General features: G+C 42.6%; 1 protein-coding gene across 3 annotated transcripts in view; it reads right to left on the reverse strand.

Moving 5' to 3' along the window:
- The window catches only part of STON2 (stonin 2), a 132,619-nt gene that overhangs the window by 94,265 nt on the left and 20,358 nt on the right, over window positions 1–17,996 (reverse strand). For all 3 annotated transcript variants that reach the window (XM_058567486.1, XM_058567484.1, XM_058567485.1), the window contains exons 2-3: window positions 8,320–8,600; window positions 5,754–6,026 (exon numbers count right to left, since the gene is read on the reverse strand). In XM_058567486.1, coding sequence (XP_058423469.1) covers window positions 5,754–6,026; window positions 8,320–8,407 — 361 coding nt within the window. In that variant the 5' untranslated portion in view covers window positions 8,408–8,600. The remainder of the gene's footprint in view (window positions 1–5,753; window positions 6,027–8,319; window positions 8,601–17,996) is intronic.

Here is a 17,996-nt window from a genome sequence, read left to right on the forward strand (position 1 = left end):
GAGTGGAGGAATGGGAACCCTTGAGGGAGGGAAAAGGATTATCCCAGATAACATTTCTCTACCTAGCTACTTCGTGTGTGTGTGTGTGTGTGTGTGTGTGCGTGTGTGTGTGTCATGTGCTACACTTTCTTTCCCAACTTCTCTCTGCAAGCCAGGATGTTAAGATGTGGAACAGCTGGCTCCAGTTTTTGCTTCCAGAAATCCAGACTAGGAACGGCGCTATCAGTCCCACTTATCCTTCTTTGTCGCCCTCTCACCTATTTCTCTTAGGCCAAGATCATGATCTTCTCATAAAAGGCTATTCATAGAAAGGCTGCATAGGACAGGTCCAAGATACACATTTTTCCCTTTCTCCTGACACAAAGACGTCTGATCAGAAAGTGCTGGGCATTTAAGAGAAGCAAACAGCGCATGAGGAATAAAATGGGAAGAAACTGAGAAACTGCAACTACGTTATAGTGTAAGCGAATGGGACGCTTCACTGATGCAGCAAGGTCTCCAGCCATGATCCCCCACCCATGTCTGGACGCCAGTAAGATGCTCCACTGATGCAGCAAGTCTCCAACTATGATCCACCGCTCATGTCTACCTAGTTACCTATCTCAATAGGAAAGAGTCAGTTTGCTCTGGTGATACTGTTGTGACTGGGAAGATGACTGAAGCCAAAAATCAGTTTCCATGGAACCTTCTTCCAGCTGAACTTCACCACCTGCATGCATGGTGGTGTAAACTTTAAAAAGGTGATAAAGGGCTATAAACTTTGGAGGTAAAGCATAGTGGCTAGCACAGAACATCTGCTTAATAAATGGCCTGTACTATTCCAGATGCTCCCCTAGCCCAAACTGACTCATTCTCAGCCTTATGCAAATGGTTCCATTTTAAGATTTTGGAGACTTGGTATATTAGTTAACTGTGGCTGCTGTAACAAATTACCACATATTTAGGGCTTAAAAAAAAAACAGAAATTTATTCTCTCACAGTTCTGAAAGCTAGAAGTCTGAAATCAAAATCTCTGAGCCAAAATCAAGATGTCAGCAGGCAGTGCTCCCTCCGGAGGCTCTAGGGGAGAATCCATTCCTTGTGTCTTCCAGCTTCTTGGTGGCTATTGGCATTCCTTGGCTGTAGCCTGGTCACTCCAATCTTCAAGGCCATATCTTCAAATCCTTTTCAGTTCCATCTTCACATTGCCTTCTCTGTGTGGGCAAAATCTCCTTCTGCCTCCCTCTTATAAGGATACATGTGATTGCATTTGGGGCCCACCCAGATAATCCAGGATTATCCCCCTATCTCAAAATCCTTAGCTTAATCACATCTGCAAAGACCCCTTCTCCAAATAAGATAACATACTCAGGTTCCAGGGACTAGGACCTGATGTCTTTGGGGACCATTATTCAGCCTGCCACACCAGGAAATCCTAGTATTACCAAAAGAATAAAGCAGGCAGCAGTGATTACAAGAAGCCTCACACTGTCTCCATCACTGTGTATACTTGCTGCACACATCTTGTTATTTTGCTGTAATGCCTGCAGTCACGTATGTGATATTACTGACATCATATGTATCTAAACCTTTCAGATTCAAATTAAAATCTGAGCTGCCCAACAGCCTCCAGAATGGAACAACTGTCTGACTGGGGGGATGCCTGCAATATCCGTGTTAAGTGGGCTGAAGTCTAGCTCCTCCTGCTCATCACTGGGCCGTAACTCTACCAACCACTCTTCCTTATCGCTAAACACAGTTCGTGCGAGGACCCTCATGAAGAAGTTGGCCTACACGGGCGAGGTTAGTTTGGGTAAGAGGAATGTACCTGCAGCCCTTTCATTGGTGGGACAAGTTGGGTATTGGCAGGAGAGCTGGGACAGGACCCTTGGATTTATTAGCATTTTCTTTACCACCCTGATGCTCTGCACAGTTGTCCATGGTTCTTGGGTCCCTGGGTTAGAAATACCTCCCGAAGTGGAGCTGGCCCTACCCATGGTTTATTCCTGCTTCTTGCCTGCACATTGGGCCTACCATCTGCTGGGAAACCAGCCTATAGGCTCCTCCTGAGGCAGAGAGCTCCATCCCCACAGGGTTGAGTTAGATTTTCATATGTGCAAACAGATGGAATTATTAATGTCTGAGCAGTTTTTAAGCCAAAATTATGCTTTCACGCATTTGAAAATTGTCATTTCTTGATTTGTTCTCTAGTAATATCAATAAATCCCATATACTTAGTACAATGCAGGGCTGGGACTAGTCTGAGGCAAGTGAGGCACTCACCTTGGGTGCAAAATTTAAGGGGGTGCCAAAAAACTCAGAAATCAAATAACATTTTAAATGCAATATTTAAAAAATATAAAAACAGCAAACTATGGCCCATAGGCTAGCCACTTATTTTTATAAATAAAGTTTTATTGGTACCAGGGCCAGGATTAAGGTGAAGCAAGTGCAGCAGTCATGCAAGTGTTGTTGGATCTTGTCTTTCTTTTTTCTTTTTTTTTTTTTGTGAGGAAGATCAGCCCTATGCTAACATCTGCCAAGCCTCCTCTTTTTCTGCTGAGGAAGACTGGCCCTGGGCTAACATCTGCACCCATCTTCCTCTACTTTATATGGGACGCCGCCACAGCATGACTTGACAACTGCTGCGTCAGTGCGCGCCTGGGATCCAAACCGGTGAACCCCAGACCACGGCAGCAGAGCGCGCTCACCCAACCGCTTGCACCACCGGGCCGGCCCCGGATCTTGCCTTTAAAATACTGATGTTTTCGGGCCAGCCTGGCGGCGCAAGCAGTTAAGTGCGGTGCTCCCCTTCGACGGCCCGGGGTTCACAGGTTCGGATGCCCAGCGCGCACCGAGGTACCGCTTGGTAAGCCATGCTGTGGCGGCGTCCCATATAAAGTGGAGGAAGATGGGCACGGATGTTAGCTCAAGGCCACTCTTCCTCAAGAAAAAAGGGGAGGATTGGCACTGGATGTTAGCTCAGGGCTAGTCCTCCTCACAAAAAATAAATAAATAAATAAAATACTGATGTTTTGTTCAAGAATCTTTTGCATTGTTTTGACTTTTTAAAATGATTTTTAAATAATTTTGATTTTTAAATTGATTTTTTTCAATTAAAAAAATTTTAAACCCAATTTTTCTTCAAGATAACCATTTTTATTTAAGACAACCACTACACTCAGTATGGAGCAGAAGTGCTTCATGCTTATTTCCCAATTTGTCAGAGAAAAGATGAAAAAGATGTACTTAAGAATCAAGATTTAATAAAATTAATAATCTTTACTTTGTCATCAAGGATATTAAGTGAAATTGACTTTTTCTTTACTATGAGTACATGGTGGCCAGAAGTTTTACTTGCCATTACTTTTGCACCATCAATGCAAATGCCACTACAGTAAAAAAGGCAAAAAATGTCTTAGAATTATTATGAAAATAATTTTAACCCCACAGATCCCTTGAGAGGGCCTCGGGAAACCCCAGAGATCTGTAGACCACACTTTGAGAACCGCTGCCTTAAAGGATAAGATTTTAACCATTTAAAGGTTAAAACTATTAAAGGCCAAAACCATTATCAATAACGAGCTAAGATCCTCAGTCAGACAGAGGCTACATAATTATGACTAACCCCAAGGTTAGTTTTGCAAAAATAAGTAGCAAAGAGTTGAAGCAAATTGACCCATGTGTCATAGAAATAGTTCTGAGCAATCAGGAAATCTTTGAGGCTAAAGGTATGAAAAAGGTGTGAAAGAATCTGCATGCCATGTATATAATCAATGATCTGAAGGCATGGCCGTTTTAGGGCAACTGAGTGGAGAAATACCACTCCACCTACCCCTCACCTCCCCTGCCTCTTGGGAATGAGGGAGCAGAGGAAACCACAGCAGCAGCCCGAAGAGCAAGGCAAACATACCCCAGAGTATCCCTAGGCTGTTCCAAGATCCTGGGGCCGCCTGCCTGGGGATAAAGCTCCCTCCTTCCTCTTCCTAGCATACAACCATGAGCGAATTCCCAAACCACTCTCTGTCTCAGTCTGCTCATGTGTCATATGAAAATAATATTAATACCATTCTCATATGATTGGTGTGAAGAGTACATGAGATGATGTAGTCAAAGCATTGAGCACAGTGCCTGAGAGAGTAAATATTCAATAAATATATCTTATTAAAAATAAGAAACATAATTCTGTTCTGATGCCCAGCGTTCAGTAACTCTTCCCCACACATACAAAGGCTTAATCAGCCCACTGCCTTGCCAGTGTTAGGTGTGCACTAAAGGTTACTTCCTCCCTCCAGCCAAACTGGGAAGCCTATCTGGACCTGTCACTTTACCCATGCTGCTTTGAGTGTCGTGGTTCTCTCACCAACAATTCACTGAGAAATCTGATGCTTAAAAATAAAAAAGGACGCATCAACACGCAAATTGTTACGTAAAACTGGAAGTGTTTGTTATATGGTAGAGCTATGCTTTATATTTTCTTAGAATTGTTTTTATTGATAGAACACATGTTTGAAAGACAAAGGAATTGTTTTTAAAAACTAAAACTAGCAAAACACTTAACCCACCAACAGAAAACATATCAGCCTTGCTTTTTGCTAGTAGGTCTCTGTGGTAGAAAAAATAATGCCCCCTGCAAAGATGTCCATGTTCTAATTCCCAGAACCTGTGAATATGTCACCTTATATATTCAAAAGAGACTTTGGCAAAAGAGACGTTGCAGAGGCGATTAAGTTAAGGACCCTGAGATGGGGAAATTATTCTGGATTATCCTCGTGGGCCCAATGTAATCACAAGCATCCTTAAAAATGGAAGAGGGAGGCAGAAGAAGTCAGTCAGAGGAAGATGTGACTACAGAAGAAAGGCACAGAGCGATGCAACATTGCTGACTTTGGAGGCAGAGGAAGGGGCCACATGCCAAGGAATGTGGGTGGCCTCTAGAAGCTGGAAAGGGCAAGGAAACGGATTCTCCCCTAGAGCTTCCTAAAAGGAATGCAGCCCTGCTGAGACCTTGATTTTAGCCCAGTGATACCCATGTCAGATTTCTGAACTACAGAACTGTAAGATAATAAAACTGTGCTGTTTAAAGCCACTAAGTTTGCGGTAATTTGTTACAGCAGCAAAAACTAATTAGAAAACTAATACAGTCCCAAAGGTATCCAGTCACCCTAGGTATGCTTCAATGTACAATAAAATAAGCAGGCAGGTCACCGGGGGGGGGGGGGGGGGGGACTAACAACTCCTCTGGCCTCAATAAGCTCACCAGTGCAGCTTCTGGCCTTTTAAATGCTACAAGTAAGAGACTTACCATTAATGACAGTCCCACCCCTGAAGATTTGGATTCAAGAGGTCTGGGACACAAGAATATCCATGTTTAACCAGTGACTCTATTAGAGACAGCTGGTGGTCCACGCTTTGAGAGACATTCTTTTCCACTTGTAAGGAGCTTACAATTTAGATGCTGAGTAAATATAATTCCAATCCCTAACAGGTAAACAAATAGCATACTTTCAAAGACAGGTCAACAGCCAGGGACAAGGGTAAAAGGCTAGAAATGGTCCAGACCACATAAATCCTTCCATATGCTTTGTTAACAAAAACTAGTTGTAGAATTAATCCAGATGAGATCTCTACCTGCTCTCTCCTATGTAGCTGATGCTTCAGGGCTCTGGAGCAGGTAAAATAGAATCCTGGTAGCCCTACAGACCTCTCATGGAAAAGCATCCCTGGTGAGCAGAGACCTAGCCGAACCCTTCTCAGCCTCCCAGCTGTCTCACCTGTTTCTTTATGAGGTGGTGACGTGCTGGCCCAGGGTGTGTCATCTTCAAATTGAACCCAGTTGCTGATGGCTGAGGCCAGGTCAGGTGGGGGCTGCTCCGGGCTCCCAGGAGGGGAGGCCACTTCAGAGATGAGGCCCATCTTTTCAGAGGAGTCATCTTTCTCTGAGTGGGAAAGGTCCTGAGAGCCTCGATCCACCACGTGGTTCTCCCCAGAGGAGCTCTCAGACTGGTCTGAGGAAGACAGCCCAGGAAGGTGCTCTTCGGTGCCCCCTGAAACAGATACCGGACACCACCATTACATTATGTGAGGAAGGCCACTCTCCTGAACTGTCTGATGGAGGCAAAAACGAAAGATGGGCAAGGCGTGACCACAGGACTCACCAACACAGTGGGTGAGGGCGAACAAACAGCCATCCCTACCTGTCTCTACACTAAAGGAGTGTTTTCCTAATAATGTGTAAAAACTATAACCACAGCATGTCCACAGTCAGTATCCAGGCAGGCTGAGACTGGGAGTCTTATCCACTATTCTTATCCCAGCGTCTACTCTAGTGCTTGGGGTTCACAAACTAAAACGCCTACAGAGGCCAAGACAGAAACAGAACTGAGTCAAACGGGACAAGCAAAAGGCAATAGGGACTGGTGGAGACTGTGGCTGAACAGGAGAGTTTCTGTCTGGACGAAAGACATTCAAACTTCAACCTCTGTGCAGTCCAAACTACCCACATGTGCAGGCCACTGGTGCAAACCCTGCACTAACAACCGGCTGAATGTGGCACACTCCTTCTCTAGCTTTGTATCATTTTATTGGTCCTGGGACATTTAACAGCCTTCAAAAAACTTTTTATAAAAAAGAACTATATCCTGATTGTGGTGGTGGTTACATAAATCCATACATATGTTAAAATTCATCAACTGCAAACCAAAAATTGTCAATTTTACTGTATGAAAACTTTTAAAAATTAAAGTACTAATACGAAACTCCTTTCTCCCATCACCAGCCAAATTCGTCCACCTGCATGTAATCAAAGCCTGTAGACTAGGGTTGTGCAAAAGAAATAAAAGGGGAGACACACATATAATTTTAAATTTTCTAGTAGCCACATTAAAAAAAATAAAAAGAGGGGCTGGTCCCATGGCCTAGTGGTTAAGTTCGGCATGCTCCGCTTCAGCAGCCCGGGTTTGGTTCCCAGGCATAGACCTACACCACTCATCGACAGCCACGCTTTGGTGGCGACCCCTACACAAAATAGAGGAAGACTGGCAGAGATGTTAGCTCAGGGAGAATCTTCTTCAGCAAAAAAATAAATAAATAAAAAGAGGCAAAACTACTTTTAATAATGTATATTTCAACTTAGTATGTTGAAAACCTACAATTCCAACTTGTAATTAATATAAAAATTGTTAATAAAATATTTAACTTTCACTAGGTCTTTGAAATTCAGTGTGGGTATTTTACACTTCAAGCACATCTCAATTCTGACTAGCCATAGTTCAAGGACTCAATAGCCATGTGGCTACCATATTGGACAGCACACCTGTGAACTCACACTTTTCAGGTGCTGTAAATGCAGCTGGGTTGATTTCAATTGGCAGTGGCAGCTGTGGTAGAACAGAACCAGCTGACGTGGCTCTGCAACCATCTCCCATATCCCACCTTGACCTTCACTCCCGAGCACCAGTTCCTTAGAAGTCAATTTGGCCATCTTCATCATGACCATGGATGACAATTACTGAGCTCTTTCCATGTGCCAGTCACTGTTGTAAGCACTTTACATATGTTCATTCATTTAGTCCTCACAACCACCGTGAGGTAGGCAGTGTGATTACCCCTATTGCGAAGACAAACCACCACACAGAGAGGTTAAAGAAATAATCTACCCAAGGGCACATCAGTCATCTGTGATGGAGCCAGGATTTGAGCCCACGAAATCTGGCTCTAGAGCCTGTCACTCTGAACAACTACACTTTAAAAATGGAGAAAATCGAAATTGCTGCTGGGAGTAACAACCACAAAAGCTGAGTGTAAAGTACTTTGTAAGCACGAAGTTTATGCTCCGTGGAAGAAAGCGGCCAATACTTTTGGCGTTTCCAGGCCCTTGTTTGGGGCCCTAAAGATCCTAAGATGCTTCCTCCAGGCTTCTGCACCTCAGGAAAGTGACAAACTGGCTCCTTTTTCCATATTAAGAACCCACCCAGGGGGCCAGCCCCCTGGCGTAGCGGTTAAGTGCGCACGCTCCGCTGCGGCAGCCCGGGTTCGGATCCCGGGCGCGCACCAGCCGCACCGCTTGTCAGGCCATGCTGTGGCAGTGTCCTAGATAAAGTGGAGGAAGATCGGCACGGATGTTAGCTCAGGGCCAGTCTTCCTCAGCAAAAAGAGGAGGATTGGCATGATGTTAGCTCAGGGCTGATCTTCCTCACAGACACACACACACACAAAATAAATAAATATTAAAAAAAAAAAAAAAAAGAACCCACCCAAAGAACGATCAAGTAGAAGCCATAACAAGCAGGTGTGATTCTTTCCCAATCTTTACACTTACGAAATGAAAGCACTCCTTACCCTCAGAAGGGACAGGAAAGAGTGGCTCCTCATTGAAGGAGACCCACTCCGCCTGGTGGGTAGCGATCACATGGTCCAAGGTCGTCATGCTAGGAAGGCGCTGGTCATCTTCACACTGCTGGCCTCAGGCAGACCCCAGAGTAATGCCTGGGGTGGGGCGGGCGTATGGTACCACAGTGGACTTGGGCCTGGGGTCTGTCATGGGGGTCTTGCAGAGGGCAGCACCCAGAATGTAGACAGATAAACCCCTCCTGCCTTTGGTTGATCTGCCAAGCAGAAATCTGTTTTAAAAAATAATAAAAATTAAAAAGGATAACAATTGTATTATACCCAATCCACACAGGTCTAGGGCTCTCAACACTGCCTACGAGGAGGTCTGGGTGGTTTCCAACTGGCCTTACTTCTCTCTGCCCTTGTCTTGCCCCCACTTCTTGTACCGAAATGTCTGCCTTGAGCATCAGGATTTCTGCATATGCCTTCACATCAAACTTGTAAATAATCACACAAATTTTAGCAATTAGATTCCCAAATTTCCTCAGGTATTTTAGAAATACTTTTACCTATAATACAATGCCATCAATGTAAAACAAATATTAAAACTTTGCAAAGTACTTGCACTTTCTTTTCCCAGATTGTGAAAGAAAAGTATGTTCTTTCCTATTAAATCAGTGCAGTTTCTTGCCTTAGGCAGGTAGTGCTTTGCAAAGATTTAAATCTTTGGCAGAAACCCAACTATCTCCAGATGGTATCTCCAAGCAGGATTTACCCATCAGGAAAAACAGACATGGAGTCATCTTGTTCATTTGGAGTAAGGGGGTAGGGAATGTTTGCTTTAGTGAAAAATGGGAGTTAAAGAAACTAGGCCAATTTGAATTAGTACATAAAAGTCTAGCCTTTACTCCCATTGCAATTATGGTCTACGTATATAGAAGGATACTTCACAGACTTATAATTCTGTTTGTGCTATTAATGTCCATTTACAACTTGAATCTAGCTGTTGATCTTGTAACGAATTAATAAAATCTGAATTAACACAAAATTATCACGTTTCCACAAAAGAGCTACTATCCACTTTGTACAATATCAGTTCTTATTCACTGAATACTCACAATATTCACTTCAGTCTAGAACAATTCAACTCATAGCCTTCTAACTTGTGCACAAGAAAAGGAAAACGTTGAGGATTTTTTTACTACAGGTTATTTTTGTGTGTGTGTAAGGAAGATCAGCCCTGAGCTAACATCGGATGCCAATCCTCCTCCTTTTTGCTGAGGAAGACTGGCCCTGGGCTAACATCCATGCCCATCTTCCTCTACTTTATATGGGATGCCGCTACAGCATGGCTTGACAGGCTGTGCATCGTTGCATGCCTGGGATCGGAACCTGCGAACCCCAGGCCGCCAAAGCAGAGCGTTGCGCACTTAACCACTGCGCCACCGGGCTGGCCCCCTACAGGTTATTATCTGCAGTAAATAATCTGTGCTGGGAAAATCAGAATAGAAACATTTAATAGCTTTTTCTTTTTTTGGTAATTGAAACAATCAGTTTTGCTGTACAACACTTCCTAAAAACAACTGTCTGTATACAATTTATAATTTTCAGAAACATATTTCATACTATACTTCATTTGATTCAACAGCCATTTTAGTTGGGTAAGACAAATATTACTATAATTCTTTTACAGATGAAGAAATCTGGGCTGAGAGAAGTTAAGTGACTTGTCCAACACTTGTTTATTTCCAGGCCCTTGTTTGGTGCTGTAAGATTCCTAAGATGTTTCCTCCACGCTTCTAAATGGAAGAATTCACACATCCCAGGACAGTGACAAACGGACTCTTTTTTTTCCATAATAAGATCCCACCCAGAGAATGTTCAAGTAGAGGCCATAACGAGCAGGTGTGTTAGATGCACCAAGCTAGGAAGTGATAGATACAACCCTTGAACCCAGGTCTTCTGATGCCAAAACATCCTAACCTTTGGATCACAGTCACAAAATGTACTAGAGAATATATATAGACTATCACCCAACTAAAGTACTATACAAACATCAATTACAATGGAACCATAACGAAATCATCTGTGAAACTCCCCATGTGGAAATCTGCCAGGGTATCCAAGCTGTATGGAGCATGGAAAGCCCAGAGATCTCTCTTCCAAGTCCCTCTCCTAAGATCCTTACCAATCACGGGACCAGACGTGTGCAAACAGCCTGCAGAGTGCAGTGCCCGGAAACCAGATCTCACCAGAGAACCACACAGAGCCCACAGACCCAAAGAGCTGATTCCGGCAGGCTTCTCCCATAAAGCCTTTCTCAAGCCTCGTCAAGTGTTAGTGTCACTCACTGTGGTAATGGCTGCAAGCCAAGATAAGTCAGTAAAATTGAAGAGTTGGATCCTCTTCTCTCAACAACAGCAGCATGTACACCAGGTCCAACAACAATAGCCAAAAAGCCACAATACAAGTCCATGTGCTGACACACGCAATGTCACAGCTCAATGGGGAAAACATCCTGCCAATCCCGTGATGATGAATCCAGCGAAATTCATGGATGAGTGTGGGTGGGGAAGCGGGTTGGGGGGGTGCGGGGGAAGAGAAGGAAAAGGGTGAAGGTAATGGGGAAAATAACTAGAAATTTTAGAGCTCGAAGGTTTTAAGGACCAACAGTCCAGCTCTCAAGTTTTACAGATGAGAAAACTGAGGCCCAAGGAAATCAGGTGTAAGCAAGAGAGATTGGTAGCATGGGCCTGGGAGTTAGAAGGTCCAGATTTGAGTCTTGTACAGTCTTTAAAACCTCAGTTCACCCCTCTACAGCAAGAATAACAAAATTTACTTCATAATTTTAAGGATTGAGATAATATACCTCAAGTGCTTAGTACTGGGAGTAATAAACCCTCTGTCGCAATGACGATGACAATAGCAGGTGACCTTAAGAGGGCTTACTAGGTGCCAGGCCCCATCCAAACTCTTTACAGGCGTCAGTCATGGTAGCCATCACTGCTGTTGTTAAATGACTCGTCCGAAGTTACACAGCCTCGTTAGCGGAAGTCTTGGGATCAGAATGCAAATTTCTTGAAACCACCCCATTTCTGTTATTATACCTTCTGATTTTAGTGAATTCCCTTTTCAGTCATTTTTTGAGCAGTTCTCCTAGATGTTAAGTAGAGTCAAGCACTCATCCTCTTCTTTACAGATATAGGCACGTTCTGGCTGAGGAACCAAGACTATTACTCAGAAAGTATAAAGGAAGAACCCCTTAGCTTGTCCATCTAGATCCAGACATGGGACGGTTACCAGTAATGAGTAGTCCCAAGAAAGCCTGGCAGAACAAGTTTATTACAGGAACCTCCTATCATAACTCTGTTAAATGGATTCCAGATATCTGCCATGAAATAGCCACGTCCAAAAAGCCACGAGATGCTAGACCTTGAGGAGTGCTGTGCTAGCAGCTGGAAACCACAGAGGAACCCAATAATTGTGAGGCTAAGTTCACCCTGGAATTGGTTTCTCTGTAAAAACCTCACCCCATTTTTAGAATGTGAATCATAAAGCAAGGCTTAGAATCACCACAAATGAGTAGTAACTCAGTATCAGCAGCAGGACTGACCAAGAGACACTAAAAATTTCATTGAAGTCTCTGGGTTGCCACTTCAGAGAGAAGCTTCTTTCTCAGCACCCCTTACACACTAAATTTTGCGGGGTGGAGAATGCAGTTAGCTGGTGAGATGGGAGTCATAGAAATAGATTTGTTTTGTGTTGATCCTCTAACATGCATTCACGAGCCCTATGTCTGGAAATGTACGAAGTGCCCTGTGAGTAGTGACCTGCAGCTTGCAATCTAGCTGGGGAGACGAAGATACACAGAATAGCAAACACAACAAATCTGGGAATAACTGCCTGCTAGAAGACACACTGGAAATGCTGTTTAGCCATAGAGAGATCTGCAAGGGCTGGAACCACTAGGGGCCGGGCAGGTTTGTTGGATCTGAAGGGCATCCTTTGTTCTGGACTGCCGGAACGGAAGAGTAAGGACATCCTTGGGACAGAGGATCAGCTAAGTGAAGATTAAGAATCAGACCTTTGTGGGGCTTGTTTCTGGGCCAGTGAAGAGGTCAGTTTGATGAGAGCTGAGGTTTCTACTGGGGAAACGTGGGGAGCAAGGATTGATGGCCTTAACAGCTGAGGAGAAGAATTCAGTGGGAAATGGGAAGCTGCTGAAGGTTTAAGAGTAGCGAGTGACTCAAGAAATATGCCTCAGGGAGATTAACATTCCTCAGACTGTACTGAGCAGGAGGTTGGTGACGGAAGCTATCGGCCACAATAGGACCTCAGTGTGTCCCACACAGTCAGGGGCCAGCATCATCAGGAATATGTACTGGGTTTCTGTGCTGGGCCCGTTCTAGGGCAGGAGGGCATAAGGAAGAACAAGACAGCATCACTGGCCTTAGGTAGCTTACAGTAGATTGCAGGGAGGTATGAGAGCAACATTAAACAATAACACAATAGGCTCTCTAACCTATTGTGACAGGTTATCCAACAAAACAGTAAGAGCAAAGAGTAATGGCCTTAAGAGACTGCTGAGGGCAGTAAGCAGTCATGAGTTACACCTTAAATTGGAAAGGAGGCTCTGAGCACAGTAGACAGGCATTTTAGGAAGGGGGAGCAGGAGTGGCACGTCTAGGTGACAGTGAGTTACGTTCTGTTTATCTGAAGAGGGTGGGAGTGGTATTGAGTGCACTGGAAAAGGAGGAATTGGAACAGCGACAGCTCTAAATTTCAGAATGAGTTTGAACTCTTGAAACTATTCTTTCCATTCCCACTGCCAATGCCTTGGGTCAGCCCCTCACTGTCTCTCATTCAGATAATTACTAGTTTCCTACTTGTCTCCCTGCCTTCAGCATCATCCCCTCCAACCTACTACCCAATCTATTGTACCAGAGCGGTCTTCCTAAAACCTGAAAATGCCCATGCCATGGCTCTGTTTAAAAACACCCCGATGGCTCCACATAGCCAGAAACTCCTTTCCTCCTTATGTTAGCCAGAGTCAGTTTGCTTGCAACCAAGAACTCTGATATATGGTGCCCTTCCTTGACTCCCACTAATCTCACTTGTCCCTTATTCCCCACATCTTCTGTATGCTGACAGTATCTTACCTACACTCATTTCTCATACTATAATGAACTCATTTGCTAATGTGGCTATCACGCCAATTAGCCTGTGAGCTTCTTGAGGAAAGAGACTGGATCTTTTTCTTGTGGATGTCTCCAACAGGATCTGGCATTTTGTAAATGATTGTTGAGTAAATGGTTGAATGAATGAACAAATTAACTTGTTTGCCACACAGCAGGGAGACTCTTCAGATCTTTCGAGCTGGTAAATGTTTTAGGAAGGTTAAACACTATATATAAGATACTTTAAGAGATAATCTGGGGGCCGGCCCCGTGGCTTAGCGGTTAAGTGTGCGCACTCCACTACTGGCGGCCCGGGTTCAGATCCCGGGCGCGCACCGACGCACCGCTTCTCAGGCCATGCTGAGGCGGCATACCACATACAGCAACTAGAAGGATGTGCAACTATGACATACAAGTATCTACTGGGGCTTTGGGGGAAAAAGAAAAAAAGGAGGAGGATTGGCAATAGATGTTAGCTCAGAGCCAGTCTTCCTCAGCAAAAAAGAGGAGGATTGGCATGGATGTTAGCTCAGGGCTGATCTTCCTCACAACAACAACAACAACAAAAAAGAAATAATCTGGATATAGGTAGACATGTTCATTCCCCTTTCTTTTTGATCTAAAATTGTGCTATCCAATTCCAATACAGTAGCCACTAGACACAGATAACTATTGAAATGTGGCTAGTTCAAACTGAATTGTTCTTCAACTATAAAATACACATCATATTTTGAAGAGTATAAAATATGTAAAATATCTATTTAGTAATTTTTATATTGATTATACGTTAAACAATAATCTTTTGGATATATTAGGTTAAATAAAATACATTGTTAAAATTAATTTCACCTGTTTCTTTTAACTTTTTTTAATGAGGCAATTAGAAAATTCAAAATAAAACACTTGTGGCTTACATTATATTTCTATCAGACAGCATTGCTCTAAAGCAGACAATTCTTTATTTCATCCCTGTTTTGAATGATATTTTTCACTAGATAGAATTTGACATTGAATTTTTTTTCCTTCACTATTTCGTCTTTTGGTCTCTATTGTTTGTGACGAGGAACTGGCTGTGATTTGTATTCTGCTATTATATCTTTTTTCTCTAAGTGCTTTCAAGATTTTATCTTGGGTTTTCAGCAATATGGTATGTTTAAATGTGGTTTTCTTATAACTCATCCTACTTGAAGTTTGCGTAGTATCTTGAATCTGTATGTCAATTTTTTCATTAAATTTGGAAAAATTCAGCCACTATTTCTTCAAACATGTTTTTCAGCCCCTTTCTCTATCTCTTCTCCTATTGATATGTCTACAAGTTCACTGACTCTTTCTTCTGTTGTCTTCATTCTCCTGTTAAGCTCATCTTATGAATTTTTCATCTCAATTATTCAACTTTTCCATTCCAAAATTCTCATTAGATTCTTTTATAGTTTCTATTTCTCAGCTGAGATGCCCTATATATTCATTCATTATGACAATATTTTCCTTTAGTTCTTTGAACATTTTTATAATAGCTGCTTTAACGGCTTTGTCCGCCAAATCCAATATCTGGGCCATTTGGGAATTAGTTTCTATTGACTATTTTTTTAGTATGGGTAGTATTTTCCTATTTCTTTGCATACCTAATAATTGTTGGTGATATACTGAAGACACTCTGGATTTGATCTTCCTCTGCAGAGGTGATTTTTGCTAGAAGTCAAACTCCTGCTCACCTTGATCTTGCATAGGCTTGGTCTTTCACTTTGTTGGATGGATTTGTGAAAAGCCAAAGATGTTTTCCAAGCCCCTCTAACTACTGCAGGATTCAACTTAAAACTCAATCTCCCTTGCAGGTCTTGATAGCACTTGGTTTTAGGCTTTGTTAGGGTGGGTTTAAAGTAGGCCATATTTTAGAGCAGGGGTTGGCAAACTACAGCCATGACCCAAGTCTGGCCCTCTGCTTTTTTTTGTAAATAAGGTTATATGGGAACAAAACCATACCCATTCATTTACATATTGTCTACGGCTGCTTTTGCTCTACAACAGCAGAGTTGAGTACTTATGACAGATACCGTATGGCTCATAGGGCCTAAAATAATTACTACCCAGCCTTTTATTTAAAAAAAGAAAATTACCAACCCTGCTTGAAAGCATAGATCTTATCCCTAAGACACAGACTTTCTGTGTCTTTTCTGGATTCTTGGGACATTAATAAGGTGTTAAGGAGGTCTTTCGACTGTCGCTGGGCTGGACCGCCAGTGTCCCTCAGTATTGCTTGACTTCTAATACCTCTGTCCCATTCTCAACCCTAGAGCTGCCACTTTTGGTAAACCTCATACAGTTTCAATCTGTACATGTACATACCAGCTCAGCCAAGGATTCCCTGGGTACACACAGACACACTTCTGTCCCCCCTTTCCCCATGAAACTCTCTCCTCTCTAGTGCCCTGCCTTGCAGATTCCAGCTGCTTCAACTGCCCCAGACTCGGATCTCTGTTTCCTTAGCTCAGCAGAACTGCTGTGCTCATCATAGACTCCAGCTGCAGTCAAGACACTCTCTCCTGGAAAAGAGCCACGGTGATCGTCGGGCTCACCTTATGAGTTTTCCTTCCCTCAGGATCGAAATATTGTGCTTTCTGTGGACCAATACTTGAAAACAATTGCCTCATACATTTTGTCCAGCTGTGTGGTTGTTTACTGCAGAAGGACTAGTTTGTTACAAGTTAAAAGCAGAATTGGAAGTCCTCCCCTGAAACATTCCTTTCTGACTTGTGTTCATTTTTTAGACAAGAAAAAGAGACCAGTTCATATCATCTAAATTAGGGTGATTTTACACTGATGTCCTGGAAATATTAACTGGAAGTTTTATAGAACTTTTATAAATCACATGAGAAGGAAAGGAGGGTTTCACATAGCCATGTGGATTAATTCCATCTCTTCGGAGCTGGGACAACGTTTTATTTTGTTAGGTTACCTGTGCTATATAATACCAAAACATAATTCTTGCTTGGTTAGTGATCCAATAGAGGTTATTTAAATCTGAGAATTCAGCCATCTTCCTCTTCTATCTCTTTGTCACACATATTCAACTAGACAGCTACTTTGAAAATCTCTGCATCCACTATTTGGGTTTTGAGGCTACTGGCAAATGCTATCCAGGCATCTGTTTGGGATCTATATGGAAACATCTTAAACTAGATCCCAGTGCCAATTCCAAACCCCAAAGTAAGGCCTCAGCTTTTTCCTGATCAAGGACAAGCATCTGAAGGTCAAAAAGAAAACTAGGAAGAAAGGAAGAATGGGAAAAATAAGACTATATGGATTCTATGTATTTCTTTAGAGCTTTCTTCTAAAACAAGATCAACAAACTTACTGAGCATCTACTATGCACTCAGAATGGTGCACAGTACAATGATACAAAATAATATCAAACATGGTTTTATACTCTGAAGCCCTGTCACAGTGGGCTACGGAAATCACAAAAGTTTAATCAGGAAGTTAAAGTAACCATGCTACTTGCTTCATAAATTATCAGAATAAACAGAAGGCTGGAAGGCCTGATTACCCTATGACAAAGACCTAAATCCGATTAAGGACTTGGAACATTACTTCTCTTCCTCCTTCTTGCAAATTCTTTTCCTTTGTGACGGAACAGAACATGAACAGAGTTCACTGGAAAACAGACACACACAGACACACACACACATACACACTCACACACATTTTAATTAACAGGTGCCTTGATGTTCCTGGAAGGGAAAAGCAGAGTGGCCCTGGTAGTTTGCTCTTCCGATCTTTTCACCATTTTTTCTTTCATTCTTTCATTTAAATATTTCATTCTTCAAAAATAAAAAGAGACTGAACATGCTTCTATTTGAAATTGGTGAACAGAATGGACATCCCAGCCTCAAGTCAACCTATATGAGAAAGAACTCCAAAAGGAACATATGTCATATTTCAACTATAGTCAGTATCCACAATTCTCCACAAACTAACTCCCCCCTATTTCTCTCTATCACACACACCATTATCTCCTATCCCTGTATGTCTGTTTTTGCCCCCTCTAAAGTCACATTACTTCTGTGTGTGTGTGTGTGTGTGTGTGCGTGTGTACACATGCACACATATATATAAATACATACACATATAAATAAATACACATATACGTACATGCATACATATATGTATATCCCAAGGTTATAATTACAAATATTCTATTGTTTGATTTTCTTCAAAATAAACAATCCTGATGGTTGTGCTATCCAACAATTCCATCATTCAGATTCCACATTCAGAGTCAAGGATCTAAGTCATGCTTGGCTTAAAAAACAGGCTGCCTCTGATCTTGGGCGCATTCCTGAGGCAGTGACCCTGAATGACATCCCTCGGTACTTGAACAGTGCGTCACATTCAGTGAATGACCTTGGTAGGAGGTCAAGATTTAAAGTTGCAGAACACTTTCTATTACCTTGAACTTTTAGAAGGTACTGGCTCACTCCATCTTGGTAAACTCATCTTGGCTTACTTCAG

The sequence above is a fragment of the Diceros bicornis genome, chromosome 24, assembly GCF_020826845.1.
Source record: "Diceros bicornis minor isolate mBicDic1 chromosome 24, mDicBic1.mat.cur, whole genome shotgun sequence".
Lineage (NCBI taxonomy): Eukaryota > Metazoa > Chordata > Mammalia > Perissodactyla > Rhinocerotidae > Diceros > Diceros bicornis.